This window comes from Narcine bancroftii, chromosome 9, assembly GCF_036971445.1.
Source record: "Narcine bancroftii isolate sNarBan1 chromosome 9, sNarBan1.hap1, whole genome shotgun sequence".
Lineage (NCBI taxonomy): Eukaryota > Metazoa > Chordata > Chondrichthyes > Torpediniformes > Narcinidae > Narcine > Narcine bancroftii.
Window position 1 is genome coordinate 32,929,781 of NC_091477.1, and position 18,293 is coordinate 32,948,073.

Sequence of the window (18,293 nt, forward strand, 5' to 3'; positions counted from 1 at the left end):
ACAAGTAGATACGGGTGCTCCAGAAATATATTATGGTCACATATCTGAACAGAGAACTGTAATCCCATTTGATTCTAAATACAAATTGTGATACCAGCCAATGAAACATGATTAGCATACATAATACAACAAACACTCGCAACAAAAAACATACAAGAAACCATATGCAATAACACTGCAATACTCTAAAGTAAATAGTTTTTTAAAAAAAAATACTGAATCTGAAATATAAGTGCAGCACCACTCAATGCCGTGAATTGGTATTTAACATTATCACAACTTCATGAAAAAAAGCTCTTTTTAAGCCTGGTAGTTCTTGAACAAAGGCTCCTATAGCATCTGCCTGATGGTAGGAGAGTAAATAGTTCATGATTAGGGTGTGTTGCGTCTTTAATGATATTCCTCGCCCTGTCCAAACATCACCCGCTATAGATAGATTCGATGGTTGACAATTGCATTCCAACAATCCATTGGGCAGTCTTCACTACCCACTGGAGTGCCTTCCTGTCTTGTACAGAACAATTCCCATACCACACCGAAATAGTGAACATCAGCACGCTCTCAATAGAGCATCTATAGAAATCCAATAGTATTCTAGGGCGGAGATGCAACCTCCTCGGACATCTTAAAAAAATAAAGACATTGTTGTGCTTTTTTGATCAACATTGATGAATTCAAAGACCACATGAGATCATCAGAGATATGGACCCCCACAAACTTTAAGCTCTGTAATCGCTCCACCCCCACTCCATTAATGTAAATCGGAATGTGCAAGTGGCTTTCCCCCCATCTAAAATCCATAATGATCCCTTTTGTCTTCTGGGTATTGAGTAATAAATTGTTCTCAGCACACCTCAAGGCCAGGTGCTGAACCTCACCCCTATAGACAGTTGCATCATCTCTGTGATCAGGCCTACCACTGTGGTATCATCTGCAAACTTTATAATTAAATTTGAATTGTACATAGGTTTGCAGTCAGAGGTAAAGATGGATTACCAAAGGGGGCTCAACACGCAACCCTGGGGCATTCCAGTATTCAATGTGATATTGGAGGAGAGAATATTGCCCAACCAAACTGACTGGCATCTGTTAGTAAGGAAATCCAGAATCCAATTAAAAAAAGGATGAGCTGATATCATACAAATAAAGTTTGGATATCAGCTTTGATGGTACATCAGTGTTGAAAGCCGAACTATAATCAATAAATAATAATCTTAAGAATTTGGACCATCTAGGTGAGTCACAGTAGAGTGTAGAATTTGATTTGGCATCCTCTGTCGACCTATTAGGATGGTAGGCAAATTGATGTTGATCCATAGTGGCAGGCAAACAAGATTTCAGATTAGATAAAATCAACCTCGCAGAACATTTTGCAATGATGGAAAGAAGTGCAACACGAGGGTAGTCATTCAGATTCATGGCGGTAGAATGCTTTGGCACAGGCATGCTTGTAGTCACTTTAAAACTTGTTGAAACAACAGCCTTAGCCAAGGACAGATTAAAAATATGTATAAAAGCCTCTGCTAACTGATCTGCGCAAGCTCTAACCACTTGACCATGAATGCCATCCTGTCCAGCTGCCTTCTGTACATTCACTCTACTAAGGATGGCCCATACATCCGTAATAGAAAACGAGAGGTTCTTCATTTAGTGAAGGATCCACCTTGAAAGGGGCGTCCTTATTTTCTCAATCAAAATGAGTGTTAAAATAATTAAGCTCTTCAGAAAATTTTAAGGGGTCACAGCTTGAAACAGGTGCTGTACCAAATGATTTATCATCTGTGATAACCTGTATATCCTGCCACACGTTCTGTGAGTCCAAAGATGCAAAGTACTCCTCAATCCTCTCTTTGTATAAATGTTTAGCCAGAGAGATTCCTCTCTAAGTTGGACCTGGCCAAATGATGTAGCTCTTGGTCTCCAGCTCGAAAGGCAGAGTCTCTGTCTCTAATCAAGCGATGGACCTCACTGTTTATCTACGGTTTCTGGTTCACAAATATTTTAATTTTCATCTGTGACGTAACTCCATCCACAGACCTATTTATATCTTTTCTTTGGCTTGGCTTCGCGGACGAAGATTTATGGAGGGATCTACTTTGGCACGTTCAGCAAACATTCTCCAGTCTGCATTTTGAATATGTTGCTGAAGAACAAAATCAGCCTCCTACTGCCAGATCTTAACAGTTTTAACTATGGGTTTAACCCATTTAATAATTGATCTGTACTTGGGAATCATAAACAGTGAAAGATGGTCAGACTGACCCAAGTGAGGGAAGGCAACATCATCCACATTTGTGTAAACCTGATCCAAGGTTTTATCCCCTCATGTTTTACATGTAACATTCAGATGAAATCCTGGGAGTACAGAGCATAAATTACAGTGATTAAAGTCTCCAGACACTATAAAGGCACTATCTGGATGTAGCATCTGCAACTTGTCAATAGCATACCCAAGAACTTCCAGGCTGGCTTTGGCATTCACATCCGGAGGTATTTAAACTACTGCAGCGAAGATACAAGTAAATCCTTTTTGGAAGATAAAAAGATCTACACTTGATAATCAGATACTCCAGATCGGCAGAGCAGTGTCAGCAATTGTAGAATTAGTGCCACCACAGTTGGTTTACATAGATGCACAACTAACCACCCTTAATTTTGTGACATCAAGGTTTACAGTTTAAAGCCCATTCATTTTGTTCATTTTCAATAACAGAATTTGATGAGACACAAAAATGAACAAACTTTATTGAAAATCCAACACAAACAGAACCATGTTTTAATGTGATCTTCAAGAATTCTATACTATTAGAGAAAAAATATTGTGAAAAGCAGGAAATGGAGAAAAATAATCAGCAAGCATTAAATGTCCACACCAGCAAAGAAAGAAACAGAATGCTTCAAGTTGATGATTTCCATTAGAAGTGAAATATGTCATGGTTCTCTCTCTCTTTCTCCCTCTCATTGCCTCTCTCTTTCCACCCATCTCTTACTTTCATGCAATATCACAGATGTTACATTGCAGACGAGCAGCAAAGGAAATTCACCAAGTGTTTTTTTTAAATTTATAAACACTATATTTATTAGTGACTATTAATAATAACACATTAGTCAAATCAAAACTGTGGGTGTGGGTGTGTAGTAAGTCATTCCAAAATTCAGTCTTACAAATCCATTGTCCATACACAAACTTTAAAACTGAAGGAGGTAGGAGAGACTGAATGACTGGACTCTCAAAAACTCACAAATCCTTGTCGAGTTTCTTCCAGAGAAATATCCTTTTGTATGAATGGTTGTCACAACTCCCCTTTTCCTTGTATAGGGGAAACAAAACGTGTGACTTCCACAAGGCTTCCAAAACCCAGTACGGGTCAATCAAAGTTACCTTTTTTTTTGTCACAGTGGAATTCAATAATTCTCTTGACAGGGAAAATCAGCCAAATTGTCCATTATCACAGAGTCATTCCTGCTCCATGTTCAATGAGATGGCTGTTGGTTAATAAAGTGGTGTTCCTTTAGTGTTCCACACACAGGACTCTCTCACCACCTGTGTCCCTGGAAAAAGCACCTCTCCTCTCCAAAATAGCGAATTTGGATTCAGCCTATACTAGCTGATGCGACCCAGTCTCTCCAAAGCTGTGAATGGTTGTAGCCTGCTCTAACTCTTAGTGATACTCACACTAAATGAAATAGGAGTTCATAATACAGTTGTTATTCCAAAGTCGGACCATTCAATTAACACATTGATCATTGGTGGCCTATTACCATTAGGCCATAAATTTTATGGATGTTCACTAAAATTTTGGCAAAGAAATTGCCAGAACCGATCACTCTGCACAATTCATAAAAGGGATATATAGCAGTTACCTCCAGCTTTAATGAGAATATAGCTATTCTCTGTATTCTAATGAAAAGGCCAAGAGGAATCATAAAGATTTTGTCACAGTTTTTATAGACCTGGCCAAAAGCATTTGAATCCATCACCCATAAACAGATTATTAAGGATTTAGACCAAATAGGTATGGACATCTGGTTTGCAAATTTCATCACTGACCTATATACAAACTCATCAATGGTATTGAAAATGACAAAGATAGAACTGAATCCATCCATACCCTGAGGGGTGTAGACCATTTTCTAGTTCAGCTTCCTTTATTGTCATGTACATAATACAGGTAGTCCCCTACTTACAACCATAATTGAGACCAAAGGATCGGTCGTATCTTCGAATGGATGCAAGTTGGAATTTTGTCAATGTACGTGGAATACTGAAGTCTTAAAGAACCTTTTTAAATCAAATCTCTTTTTCATCATAGATTTTTGTTGCATTTAACAAACCATAACAGGGTACAGGCATATAAGAGCCAAGATATACCTACTTACCTTGTTATTCGGCATCCATAGTCTGGGCGCAACCATCTTGATTTCTGTGTGCATGCCTTATTCTTCGGTTGGCACATGCACCATGGGTTTGCATATTGGAGTTTGGTTGGCGCATGCATGGTGGATTCGCGTATTGGTGTTTGGCTGGCGTATGTGCAGTGGGTTAGCATATTGGAGTACAGTTGGAGCATACGGGAGAGTTAAGTGCCCTGATGAAGTTGAATTCACACCCTTAACTCTTGTGCATTTGCCAACCGAACTCAAATATGCAACCCACCACGCAAGCGCCAACCTAACTTCAATACACAAACACACCGTGCAAGCGCCAACTGAAGATTAATACATGTGCACAGGATCCTGGGATGCCGAATTACAAGAATGCACATTTTGGCTCTTATGTGCTCTATATCCCTGTTATTGTTTGTCAAATACAACAAAAACTGCGTACATTTTATAGTTTAAAAAAATTCAGTCATATGTGTGGATGGATGCAAGTCGAGTTGGGTATTTGCAAAGCCATGATCTGCTCCACCGTTTGAATTACAGCTAATGTATTCTTCCTTTTAACCTCATTTTCCTGCTTTGACATCCTTATTAACCTATCATCCTCTGTTTTAAATACATCCATAGCTTGCTCTCCACAGCCATTTATGGTAATGAATTCTGCAGATTCACCATATTTCGACTGAAATTTCTCTTCATCTCATTTCTAATGGGATGTATTTTAATTATAAGACTGTAGCCTCTGGTCTGAGTTAAAAAAAAACACCGAAATGCTGGTGGAACTCAGCCGGTCTTTCAGCATCCATAGGATGTGGCAAAGATATATTGCCCACCTTTCGAGGACAAGCCCTTCTTAAAGGAATAAGAAGAATGAGCCAAGAGCAGGAAATCTCAAAATTCAGACAATTCTGAGAGGAATACAGACCAACAAAATGATATAAGAGGAGAAGTGAGAATTTATTATATCTATGCAAAAGGAGACAGGGAAAAGGGAGAGACAGAGTTTTGGGAGGCAAGCGGGGGAAGAAGTAAGGGGAGGGGGTAGTTTAACAAAACCCAGAGAAGTCAATATTAATACTATCCGGTTGGAGGGTGCACAGTCAGAAGATGAGTTTTGTTCCTCCAATTTGTAAGTGGTCTCAGTCTGGCAGCCCATGACACCATGGACAGACATGTTAGCAAGGGAATGGGATGAGAAATTTAAATGGGTGTTCACTGGGAGATCCAATGAACAGAGCCAAGATGCTCAACAAGCAATCTCCCAGTCTGCATCCAGTCTCTCTGATGTAGCGGAGACTACAACAGAAGCACCAGATGCGGTAGACGACTCCTGCAGATTCACAAGTAAAATGTTGCTTCACCTGGAAGGACTTTTTGGGGCCCCGAATGGTGGTAGGGAAGAGGTTTGCAAGTGGAGCATCTTCTGCGGGATGGTTGTGGAGAGGGAGGAATGGACAAGGGAGCAGTCCCTGTTAAATGTCAGAGAGGGGAATATGTGTCTAGTGGTGGGATTACGTAGTAGGTGGAGAAGAGGATGTGTGTTGGATGCAGAGTCTGTGGGGTGGTAGATGAGTACAAGAGGAATCATGTCCTTGTAGTGCATTGGGGCAGAGAGGGCCAGGCAGATATGTGTAATGGAGGATATGTAAGTGAGCACCGAGTTGATGGTGTTAAAGGGAAAGCCATGTCATTTGAAGATAGAGGACATCTCTGATGGTCTGGCATAGAAATTCTCATCCTGGGTGCAGATGTGATGGAGATGAATTGAGAGAACAGAATTGAATCCTTACAAGGGACAAGGTGGGAAGAGGTGTAGTTGACGTAGCTGTGGGAGTTGGTGGGTTTGGAGAAGATGTTTGCTGAAAGATTGTCTCCCAAGTTGGAGACAGAGAGATTGAGGAAAGAGCAAGTGTTGCTAGAGATGTACCAAATGAATTTGAGTTTGGGGAGGAAGTTGGCAGCAAAATGGATGAAGTCAACGAGCTCATCATGGGTACATGAGGCAGCACCAAAGTAATCATCAATGTAGCAGAGGAAGAGTTGAGATGCAGAGTTGTGGTTCTATTCAGATCAATTATCTTATTGAATTTAATTTACTAATTGAAAAGTAGATCTCTTCTGCTTGAATTAATTTTTTTTTGGGTGGCACGGGGCACAATGCCCGAGACCCAAGTTCAATTCTAACCTCAGAATCTGCACATGGTCCCCCGCGCCCCAAAGATGAGTAAATTAATTGGGGGGGAAGTTGTGAAATTGGGGAAAAGAATAAAAATAAATGGGATTAACAGAGGATTAGTGTGAATAGGTGGTCGGTGTTTGGTTCAGACTCAGAAGTTTGATTTTGTGCTTTATCTCTGTTGGCTACAGGAACATGTTAATTCTTGCTCCTAATTTATACATTTCTATGTCCATTTCAGAAATCTGATTCCCTGTGTGTATGAGCATCGGTTTTATTTGAGAGATAAATGACAATGAAGCGACAACAGGAAATGAGAGTGAGGAAGAAAAGGGAAAGTCTACTTTGGGGGGCAAAGGCTGCAAAGAGGGCAAGGGAATACTGATAGCTGATCGTTCACATTACTTCTTCTCCAAATGCAGCTTCATCTGCTGCCCATTTCCTGCAATGTTTGCTTTTATTTCTGGATTCCCAATAGCTATTGGATGCTGATTTTCACAGAAAGAATGGGAATGACCTAAAAAAAAGATTTTAAAAAGGGTCCAAAAGGTGGATTAAATAGAGCAAAATCTTTACCAGAACTTGGATTGAAAACAAGCTGACAGCATTTAAAGAAGTGTCCAGCTGCTAAAGGAAATGGCCAAGAGTTTGCCTGCAGCAAAACTCCTTTGTCTCCTCTTTAAATCCCCGACTGCACCGGGTCAACAAGAGCTTTGTGACGTCACAAACGCGCCACCGCCATCGTCCAAGATGGCGCCGCCCTGCCCTCTCGTCGTCTTTAATCGCCCCCAGTTACTTCCTCTTTGTCTCCATCCCCTGAATAAGTAGCGATTGCTGCCCTCACTCACCCGCCAAGAGCAACGCGGCCCCCGGGAGCGGCTGCACTCGGCGCAGGTGTGCCATCGGCTGCAGGTTTCGGAGTCCCGGACCGTCACCGCGACGAACTCCACGTCCGACTCCGAGTCCGACTCCGAGTCGATCTCGATCACGTCCCCCATTTTGTCTCCGCTTTTCTCGCCCCTCAGAGGTGTCGCCGCAAGCCTTCCGTTCGAGTTCTGGCCGTTCGATGTTCCCCCGGTGCTGTGAGGTGCTTGCGAAGCGGGTGGGAAACGGCGGCTTGGCCACCGACAACCGAGAAACGTGCCGCCATTTTTAAGACTGGCAGAGCCGAGCGCACTTGCTCTCGACCGCCCCCTGTCCCCCAGACCAGGACTGGGGTGACGCCCGTGTCCGCTCCGCTCCAGCCTTTGGAAGGACTCCTCCGCACCGTTTCCTTTCTTGTCTTGGTTCAGAGGAGCACTGATTTTTTTTTGCACGAACTCAAATTCCGCTCTGGGAAATTAAACACACAATTTTAGGTTGAAACCTAAATGCAGAACTGATGGGATGTTAAACTGATGCTTACTGTTGTAACAGATTTTATGGCGCTGAAATCCACAGCTAGTCAAAACAAGTCATCTTCGCCCCCTGGGTTGGCCAACCTTTTAAATTAGACATACAGCTTGGTAACAGGCCATTTCGGCCCAAGAGTCGGTGCTGCCCAATTCCTACACCCCGTGGGCTGAAATGGCCTGTTAGCATGCTGTATGTCTAAATTAAAAAGGTTGACCACCCCGGATCAACTTCCTTGAGAATCTTGAAAGGAGACATCAATCAAATTGCTTTTTAATTTACATGCCGCATATTATAACCCAGTTTTTGTAAGCTTTATTTAGAATTTAATCTTTGCAGTCCCAGCGTCACTCTGATAAAATGCGCCCTTAGTGCATATAGTACTCCAGGTAGGGTCTAACCAGGGCTTTAGCTGTGCCACAACTTCTACTCCTATATGGCCATCAGCTAGATAAGAATCACCTACTAGCAGGCTCGGAGTTATGGGGGTGGGGGCATGAATCACAGGCCATGACCTCCATATGAGTTATTGTGCCTCCCACCCACCTGCAGGACAGATGTCACTAGCGTGACATGGTTTCGTTTCCATGTGCTATAAAGATGCGTGCTTGTCTTACCCAGAAGGGAGGGGAAGTGTGATGACGGCACACGGAGGAGGTTCATGGCAGGTAAGGCTCTCCCCCGCTGAGTGAGTTTTTGAACACCAGTTTGTACGCCCGCAGTTACCTGAATGCCCCCTGCCCACTAGTAATCCGCAACTAAACACATATTCCCCACTATACCTTCTTCAGGGACTGCTCCCTCTGTGACTCCCTAATTCTCTCCTCCCTTCCCACCAATCATCCCCTTGGCCCTGACCCCTGTGACCGCAGGAGATGCTCCACTTCCACCCATATGTCCTCCCTCACCACCATTCAGGGCCCCAAACAGTCCTTCCAAGTGAAGCAACATTTCACTTGTGAATCTACAGAGCCCATCTACTGCAACCGGTGCTCCAGTTGTGGTCTCCTTTACATTGGAGAGACTGGGCACAGACTGTGAGATCACTTTGTTGAGCACTTTGGCTCTTTGCTGCAATAGTGTGGATCTCCCAGTGACCACCCATTTCAATTCCCCATCCCATTCCCTCACTGACATGTCTGTCCATGGTCTCGTGCACTGCCAGACTGAGACCATTAACAAATTGGAGGAACAACACTACATCTTCCGTCTGGGCATCCTCCAATTGGATGGCATTAGCATTACTCTGGTTTTCATTGAAAACCCCCCCTCTTCTTCCCCCTGTTGCCTTTCACCTCTTCTTTCTTTCTCTCTCTCTCTCTTTTCGTCTGTCTCCTTTCAAAGAGCCAAAATCTCACCTCTCCTCTTATCCAATTAACACCTTTTGTTGGCCTGGACTCCTCCCCTGGCCAGTCTTCAGTCTCTATTCTTACACTTTCCTGTTCTTTGCTTATTCCTTGAAGAAGAACTCAGATTTGAAATGCCAGTAATATATATATAGCTTTACCTCTTATGGATGCTGTGAGACCGGCTAAGTCCCTCCAGCATTTCTGAGTGTTTTTAGCTAGATAAGGATAGCAGCATTGTATTAGAATTAATTATTTTTTTTTGTACCTGCTGTGATAAGTATCTGTGCTCCTGAACTCTCGTTTCTAGATTTAGAGATCACTGAGATGTATCCTCTTTAGATCCAAAGTCATTGAATTGACATTTTCCATGTGAAGAACATAAGAAATAGGAGCAAGAGCAGGCCATTTGGCCCCTTGAGTCTGCTCCACCATTCCAAATGATCATGGCTGATCTGGCTACAAACACAGCTCCACCTTACTTACCTTTTCCTTAAAACTTAAATTATCTACTTTGCAAAAATCTCTCGATTTGCATTTTAAATATATTCAATGTGGCAGCTTCTGGGAAGAGAACAGAACAGTTCACACTTCCTGGGGAAAAGTAGTTTTTCTCATCTCCACCCTCATATCTTGAGGTTTTGACCCCTAATTGTCACAACTTTTAGCATCCATCTTAACTACAGTTTCACTTTCACAATTTTATAAGTTCCACACTAATTCTTCAGAATTTCAGCTAGTTCAGACCCAGGCGGCTCGATCTCTCCTCATTGGTTAATTCTCTCAGCTCTGGAATCAACCTAGTGTTTCTCCTCTAAACCAACTCCAAACTTGCTGTTTTAAGGTTTCTACTTGCAAAATGATCATTTGCATAGGACTTTGCACTAGACTCTTGCCTGAACTTCCTATCTCAGGGCATGTCACTGGGAGTAGGAAAGAATGGGAATGAAGATGTGGCTTAAATATATATCAACAATTGCATAGTTAACTGAAATTACCTCCAAAGACAAAAACAAATCAAACAGAATGCAAACTATTTAAAAGAACAAAGAACTTTTGTTATTTATGTAAACTGCTGAAAAATGTCACTGCAATACTATTGTTTATAGAAACATTTAAACAATTGAAAAATAAAAGATGTTTAGTCATAGATTCATAAAAATAGCAAATATAGAACATAAAATATAGAAAATACACTCACCATTTGATGTATAAAGTTGCTGTTCTTAAATTCACACTTGCACAGAGTTCCAGAAGATGTGGTGTCAGTTGACTAACTAGTCATTCAAATTTAAAAGCAATTTTACTTCTAACTGAGCATTCAAGTGCTGTTGTAAATAGGTTACCAATTTCCAGAGAATTTGCAGCCAGAATGTTGACAGGGCCTGGGGAATGATATAGACTTGATCAAATTTCACTGCAATTTCGCAGCAATGTTGATAGAATATTCTGGAGCAGAGCACTTCACGAGCACTTTTACCTGGCCTCTTAGTTTGTGCATGTTGAAATCTGCCAAAGAGTTCTGCTTCTTTCATTGGCATCTGGTTTTATTTTTGTTTTGGTGTATGACAAATAAAGTCCTCAAAACTCAAGATGGTAGCCAATAAATTATGATTTTGTCTCTTCTAATTCTGTCAATATCTCTCAGAAAAGTAATGATGAATAGCAGTTGTAATTTGAGTAAAGTAACTTCTCCCCATTAAATATGTCAAGCTATTTAATATTTAGTTAACAATGGTTAAGCCTATTTTAATTATTTTGGTTAACTTATTATAGAATTAAATATTAACTCACCAGAAGAATGAATTGCCTTTTTCACCCATTTTTGTTGCATTAAAATATGGTACAAATGTCAGATAATATCCCCTATGTTGCACTACTGATTAACCACATTAGAAAGAGAGTTATGATTAATAGGTTTTAATCACCATAAAACATCAGCATGTCTCAAGTGTTGTTGCTGACCTGGTTCCAAGGCAGGTACTGAGGGCAGGTCTTGGCTTAACAGCCTTTATGAGGATTCTGAGGGGAGGGCCAGCCATACAGTACATTCATACAGACAGTGCTTATAGCTATACAGTGGTTCCACCACATTCACACCTTTTTAAAACAAGAGTCCAGCCGGGTGAAGTGGATCAGTCCATTACAGGTTCAACCTGTCTAGTGGTCTCGTCTGTCGCAGTGCCTGCTTTGGCTCAGCTGCTGGCTCTTGGGCAGTATTTTGCTGGGGGGAGGGTTAATAGGGCCAATGAGGTTGCTTGGTCCTTGGTTGGGGTGGGGTGCCGGGTGGCCAGGTACATCGCAGGTGGTCGTGGGGTGGGGGGGGGGGGTACTGGGATAGAAACTGTCTCTTGCTGCCCATCCTAGTACTCCATGTAAGCATACTGAAGGTTTGCGTGGAGGAAGTGGATCTTCTCGACCAGGGGATCAGTCTTATGGCTGACTAAAAAGGGAACCATAGGGAACAAAGTGGTACTTTGATTTGCCAAAATCCGAAACACAAGATTTTCAGCAATTCCACAGGTAGAGGAAAATTTGGTGTAGAATAGTCATGGAAAAAGAGCGAGATGGCTCAATTCCCTATCATAGAATCATTCCATTGGAAAACGTCACTTGGAATTAGCGCATTGATTTGTTTAGGACCCTGGGGAGCCATGCTAGTACAAATCCTGATCCCTGTAGTTGTATTCTTGGACATGGCGGTTTGTGGGTGCACCATATTACTAGCATGTGCAAGAGCTATCTTTGTTGACCTGCTGGTTAGGGACAATGTTAGGAAGAGGAAGAATAATGATTCAACATGGAGGACAGAGATATACACTGGGGGGGCAGGTCCACCCATGTGATTATACGAACAAGAGAAAGCAGAGCATGCCCATATTTGGCATAATGACCCAATATCATTAGACCCAGAATTTTTTTTTAGCATTCTCAGTTAAGATAACACAAATCCATTCACTTACCTTTTAAACTCTCAACCTTTCTGACCTAGAGGATGTGAATTTAAATGTCTACCACATCTGTATGAGGGTGTATTGTGTGAGACTGTAAAAGTTTCAAAGGGGAGAATATAGAAGTAAGATTCTGAACAATCTAATGTCATCAAGAATGTAGTTTGAACAATGAGATGATAGTTTGATATTTGTTGCTTGGCGACCCCAGCAAAGCTTTGAAGTTCCATGTAATTTAAACAATCCAATAATGACAACTTTGTTGCTAGGCAACAGCTGCCCAGCTAGTCAGTTTCCACCAGCCTGGAGTTTCCCCATTCAGGTGTCCTGCAATGACAATGCCTGAAGAAAGGGGAACCAGGTTAAGTGGTTGATTCACATAATTATGTAATTTGCAGATAAATAGTGTGTAATTTAATGCTGGGAGGGTAAACCTTGTCACACGGGAGAAGACTTTTTTGGATTGGTCAAGTCAGACTGCAATGGAGTATACAAACTGATGCAATTGTATGTTCGGATTCGGAGAGCTCCTGCATCCCCTGTGGGGGTTATGGACCTCCCACAGGCCTAGTGTAATGAATAAAAGGAATTAAGAAATACAGGGAAGAGATACAGGAGTATCAGAACCAGCACCACCAGGCTTAGGGATGGGCAGTGAGAATACTGAGCAACCCAAAGGAACTGTTCACACTGACCATGCGAGATGCGAGATTTTCAGAAAGCAATATTTATTTATTTATTTATTTGCATAGATGAAATACTTGTCCTGCATATGTATTGTTTGTCTATAGGTGTGTTATGTTTGGTTGTACGCCTGCAAGTTTTGTACTGAGGACCGCAGAACACTGTTTTGTTGGGTCAAATAACAATAAAATTGGCTTGAAATGTCCATGTCCTTCATTCCACAGGAGAGTAAACTGCTGATTCGGATTCACCTCGACACTGATCCTCCACAAATTTGACAAGCCAGCCAAGAGTCCAAGATCTTGGCGAGACCGTGGAAGGATGGTGTCAGACTGCAGAGTTTCTCCTACAGATTACTGGCCAATTTAGGCCAATGAAGGGGCTCCATCTGGCCTGGCAGTTCTCAATGTGGTCTCATGCAAATGATGAACTCCCATGGGTGAGTACATAATTGAGAATTTAAATATCAGGAGTTGAGGAATGAATGGCTGAGAGGCATATATTAAAAGATAAGGGCTTTTAAGTATAAAATGTTGGATAATATGGGATGTGAAATAAGTCAAGAATATTATAAAAAGTTAAAGAGAAGGAAAGAGTTTTATATAAAAACTTAGGTGAATCATGAGCTGTAGGCTGCAACTTACTCCACATGGGTGAGCAGTGAGCAGTTATCTGCCCTAGTGGGCTGTGCCTGCCACGCTGTGAGCTGTAGTCAATCACAGAGCGCTATGCCCACCATGCCATGAACTATAGTCTGCCACAGTGGGCTATGCCTGCCATATCGTGAGCTATTGGCCATCACATTGGGCTGTGCCCGCCACACTGTGAGCTGTAGTCTGCCAAAGTGGGCTGTGCCTGCCACATCACGGGTTGTGCCTACTCCACTAAGGTCGCTACTTTGTGTCTCCATCACTTCATTTTCATCTCTCCGCCACACTGTGAGCTGTAAGGCCACCAGTTCATGGGCTTTGCTTGCCATTCCCAAAGGGTGAATTGTGGGCTGTGCCCACCACTGAAACAGCCTTAGGATGCATAGACATTGTGAGCGAAGAGATGTCCTTCTCAGAACCATCTGCCACTGAACTAATCTTTCATATAAGAGAATACAATGGGAGAAAAAGAAAAAAGGGAGAAAATTACAAAACAAAAGGAATGGGAAGTAGTCATTTTTGAGTTTAGGGGGTCTCGTGGAATCGGTTTCAGGTTCAGGTTGATGAAGTAAGAATTGTTGAAGCATGTTGGCCAGTTGCAGCTGAACAAAGAATTGATAACCACTGCTGAAGAAAGGACATAACCACTGCTGAGCACATGGGGCACGTGTTCCATGGCAGACAATGAAAAATGAAAAACGTGAGCTAAGGTCCCTGCTCTGAAGAGTGGTGGAGTGTTTAGTTCACCAATGTATATCCAATGTAGAAGCAATAAATAAAATTATTTCCAACAGTGACAGCCCCATGTTTGATAAGAACTCAGAACAATTATTAAAATATTCTTTCACTTTTTTTTTTCTTTGCAATGAAATGTTAATATTAATAAAATATGGGCAGATTCCAGAGGACTGTGCCTTTAAGAACACGGGTCAGCTTTGTCATGCAGTTGTACTGTCATCACCTGTGACAAATCGGAAGATGTGCTGAACAGAGGGCCATGAACAGCAAGAAGAATGATGACTGGCAGATTCAGGTAGGCCACGTCTAGAAGATGGGAGGTGGTGGCCATGGTCACTGAAATGGAAGGAGAGGTTTCGGTTGTTGGGAGAGGGAAAAGAGAATGACCAGTATAGTCTTGGAGAATGAGAGGGGTTCTCAGGTGGGCACTAGAGTAAATGTGGCGCTAGTTGCAACTGCACGTCATCATCGCTTGCAAGAACTGGTGGTGGTGGTGAGTGGGTGGGTGGATGGGGGGAGGAGACCCATTCTGAAACCACCTTAACTAGTCCCGGAAGGACCTTTGTCTCCCAGGATAACTTTCACAGGACCAGAGTGAGAAAGACCAGAGATGTATTCGAATAAACAGACACTTGGGATTGATGAAAAATACTTGACTCTGGCAACAGTGTACAACATACTCAACTCTAAGCATTCACAGAGGCCTGCAGACTGTGTTAAGGGCAAGTAGCCAATATATGTATCGATTCCATGTCTATGCATATGGGGTTGTTCAAAAATGGGGTAAGATTCGGGCTATTAGAGGGTTCGTCATTGCCAGAGGAAACCCTGTTAGAAATGTGCATGAAATGAGAGAATTGCTTGAGGCCATGAAACTACCATCCAAATTGTGGTAAAATGCTCAGCAGACACGAGGCACTGATTCAGTGTACATTAGAAGTGACTGTGCTGTCAAGACCACGAAAGAGCAGCTGAGAAATTTGATAACTGCTGGGAGTTCTGATCTCAGGCAAATCAAGCAGCGATGGTAGAAGAGGATTTGATTGAAGCGCAACAGGCCACAACCATTGGCGAGACACAAGACTGGAACACAGATAGTACACTGGGCAAATCAGTAGGACTGGGGATAAATAATGACAGGGAAAATTCTGGTTCTTAACTCGTTAATACAGGAAATTTGCAGAGCAGCTCACAGAATGAGCCATGTATTTATTTATTAATTCCATCTATTTATTTAACTAATTAATTAATTTGTGGTGGCATAAGTGCAGCCCGCCATTCAACCACTGACACACCATCTGGCCCACGCATGGTAAAAGTTTGCCTGCCCCTGACCTTGAGATGTGATTTTAAACGTCTCCATAGAGATATCAGGGTGTATTATGTGAGACTGCAAATGTCTCAAATGGGGGAATGTAGAAATAATATCCGGAATAAATAATGTTATCAAGAATGTAATCCAACTGCGCTGGGTAGGTCACGTCTCCAGAATAGAGGACCATCGCCTTCCCAAGATCGTGTTATATGGCCACCGTGACAGAGGTGCACCCAAGAAGAGGTACAAGGACTGCCTAAATAAATCTCTTGGTGCCTTCCCCATTGACCCCCGCCAGTGGGCTGATCTCACCTCCAACCGTGCATCTTGGCGCCTCACAGTGCGGCGGGCAGCAACCTCCTCCTCCGAAGACCGCAGAGCCCACCTCACTGACAAAAGACAAAGGAGGAAAAAACCCAACCCCAACCCACCAATTTTCCGCTGCAACCGTGCCTGCCTGTCCCGCATCGGACTTGTCAGCCACCAACGAGCCTGCAGCTGACGTGGACATTACCCCTCCATAAATCCTCATCCGCGAAGCCAAGCCAAAGAAAGATGCTGCTGTGGATTTTCAGTTAATTCTTGCAAGTTGTGGAATGGGGGAAAAACTGTTGTCAAATACAACTCAGACTGAAAAAAAGTTAATCCTTCAACTTTATAGTAAGTTATTAGAATAGTTGAAAAAGTGGATTGACAATGATTTACCAGCTTGTAAAATTGCTAGAAGACAATGTATTTATAAGATTCATGTTTGAAATTTTCTCAACCAAGTAAAAAATTGCTAATGCATCAAATTAAATTAACTAAGTAAAGGTTTGTGACGGCTCACCACTAGGCAGGTGAACCGGCCCCACTGGTAAGCCACGCAGCGGGGCAGCCGGCCAAAATGGCGCCGTCGGGGGTTTTCCCTTCCTCCCAGTGCAGGGCCCAGAAGCCCCGCGCTGGGGGACGTCAACGCCCTCCAGCGCGGCTCTCAGCCAGGGCCGGGCTGGGAGTATAAGTGCAGCCCAGCAGTCTGCAATAAACTAGTCTGCTCACTGAGCTCAACCCGTCTGGTGGTGTGTGTTCTTTAAGGAGCAGAGTAGCTGCCGCGACAATTGGTGACCCCGACTGGTTCCAACGTCTTTGAACCCATCATGAGCGAGCCTGGGATCAGCGCTATAGTCGTGAAACTGCCTGAATTCTGGGTTCAGGAGCCGGAGACCTGCTTCGGCCACACGGAGGCTCAGTTTCACCTCTGCCAGATTTCGTCTGACACGAACAAATGCTACCATGTGGTCGCTGCCCTAGACCAGGCTACCGCCATACGCGTGCTGCACTTCACTCAGCACCCACCCGCCAAAGACAAATACGAGACCATCAACTGCCCCCTCTTTGAGCACATTTTCCTCAAACATATGCCCGGGGACATCTGGCCACTGCTGGTCCAGGAGAGCTTGAAGGCCCAAGAACTATGGCTTGCATGATTCCTGGAGGGCTCAGTGGTCCAGCAGGTCCCAAGGCATAGGCACGACCATGCCAAGTCCGCCCTAGTGCTGCGGTAGAGCATCTGGCCCCTGGAGGGGCCCCCAAGAACATAATCAAGGCCACAGCATCCGCTCCAGGCCTCTGCTTCTAACACCAGTGCTGGGGAGCCAAGGCTTGGAAGTGTCGTCAGCCCTGCTTGTACCAGGGAAACGACCAGGCCGGCCGCTGTTAATGGCTGCGGCGGCTGGCCAAGGACACAGCCTCCTTTACCTGTGGGACTCTGTCAGTGGCCGGCAGTTCCTCATTTACACTGGAGCCCAGATCAGCGTCATCTCGGCCACAGCCGTCGAGTCCAGGAACCGACCTCGTGGACCTCCCCTCTGAGCGGCCAACGCAACAGAAATCCAGACATATGGAGACAAGACAGTCCACTTCCAGATCGGCCAATGAAATTTCGCGTGGAGGGTCACCATCTCGTCCCTCTCGACTGCCATCCTGGGTGCAGACTTCCTCCTCGCACACAGGCTTCTGGTGGACATTTGAGGTAGGCACCTGGTGGACGCCCGTACCTTCCAGGCTGTTCGCCTCAATGCCTCCCACTCAGAGCAACCATAGATGGCCACGATCAGCACACCAGAGATGAGTTCCAGCGAATCCTAGACGAATTCCTGACACTCCTCAAGCCACAGTTCTCCACTGCCTCACCGCGCCACAGGGTGTTCCACCACTTCCTCACCCAGGGCCCACCAGTTCACACCAAGGCACACCGGGTCCCACCTGACAAGCTCCAGGTGGCGAAGGAAGAGTTTCCGTACCTGTTGGAACTGAGGATCATTTGGCGGTCAGACTGCCCATGGGGCTCGCCGCTCCACCTGGTCTTTAAAGCCTCTGGCGGCTGGCGTCCCAGTGGAGACTATTGACGGCTCAACGAGGCAACAGTTCCTGACCATTACCCCATCCCTCACATCCAAGACTTTATGGCCAACCTGCACGGTGCGAGGGTTTTCTCTAAGGTTGACCCAGTGGACCCTGAGGACATACTCAAGATGGCCATCATCACCCCCTTTGGCTTGTTCAAATTCCTGCGTATGCTGTTCGGGCTCAAGAATGCTGCTCAGATCTTCCAGCACCTCATGGACTCTGTGGGCAGGGACTTGGATTTCATCTTTATTTATTTGGACGACATCCTTG

The 18,293-nt window shown here is 43.9% G+C and overlaps 2 protein-coding genes across 12 annotated transcripts in view; one reads left to right on the forward strand and one right to left on the reverse strand.

Annotated features, from left to right (window-relative positions):
* Nucleotides 1-12,471, reverse strand: part of simc1 (SUMO interacting motifs containing 1) — a 51,015-nt gene extending 38,544 nt beyond the window's left edge. For 2 of the 7 annotated variants that reach the window (XM_069898730.1, XM_069898728.1), the window contains exons 1-3: nucleotides 12,261-12,471; nucleotides 10,499-10,682; nucleotides 7,408-7,891 (exon numbers count right to left, since the gene is read on the reverse strand). In XM_069898730.1, coding sequence (XP_069754831.1) covers nucleotides 7,408-7,557 — 150 coding nt within the window. In that variant the 5' untranslated portion in view covers nucleotides 7,558-7,891; nucleotides 10,499-10,682; nucleotides 12,261-12,471. Of the gene's footprint in view, nucleotides 1-7,407; nucleotides 7,892-10,498; nucleotides 10,683-10,777; nucleotides 10,939-12,260 lie in introns of all 7 variants that reach the window. The other 5 variants (XM_069898731.1, XM_069898732.1, XM_069898727.1 and 2 more) reach the window with 4 other exon arrangements.
* Nucleotides 7,309-18,293, forward strand: part of thoc3 (THO complex 3) — a 52,583-nt gene continuing 41,598 nt past the window's right edge. The window contains exons 1-2 of one of the 5 annotated variants that reach the window (XM_069898736.1): nucleotides 7,309-7,453; nucleotides 13,157-13,371. In XM_069898736.1, coding sequence (XP_069754837.1) covers nucleotides 13,306-13,371 — 66 coding nt within the window. In that variant the 5' untranslated portion in view covers nucleotides 7,309-7,453; nucleotides 13,157-13,305. The other 4 variants (XM_069898737.1, XM_069898735.1, XM_069898738.1 and 1 more) reach the window with 4 other exon arrangements.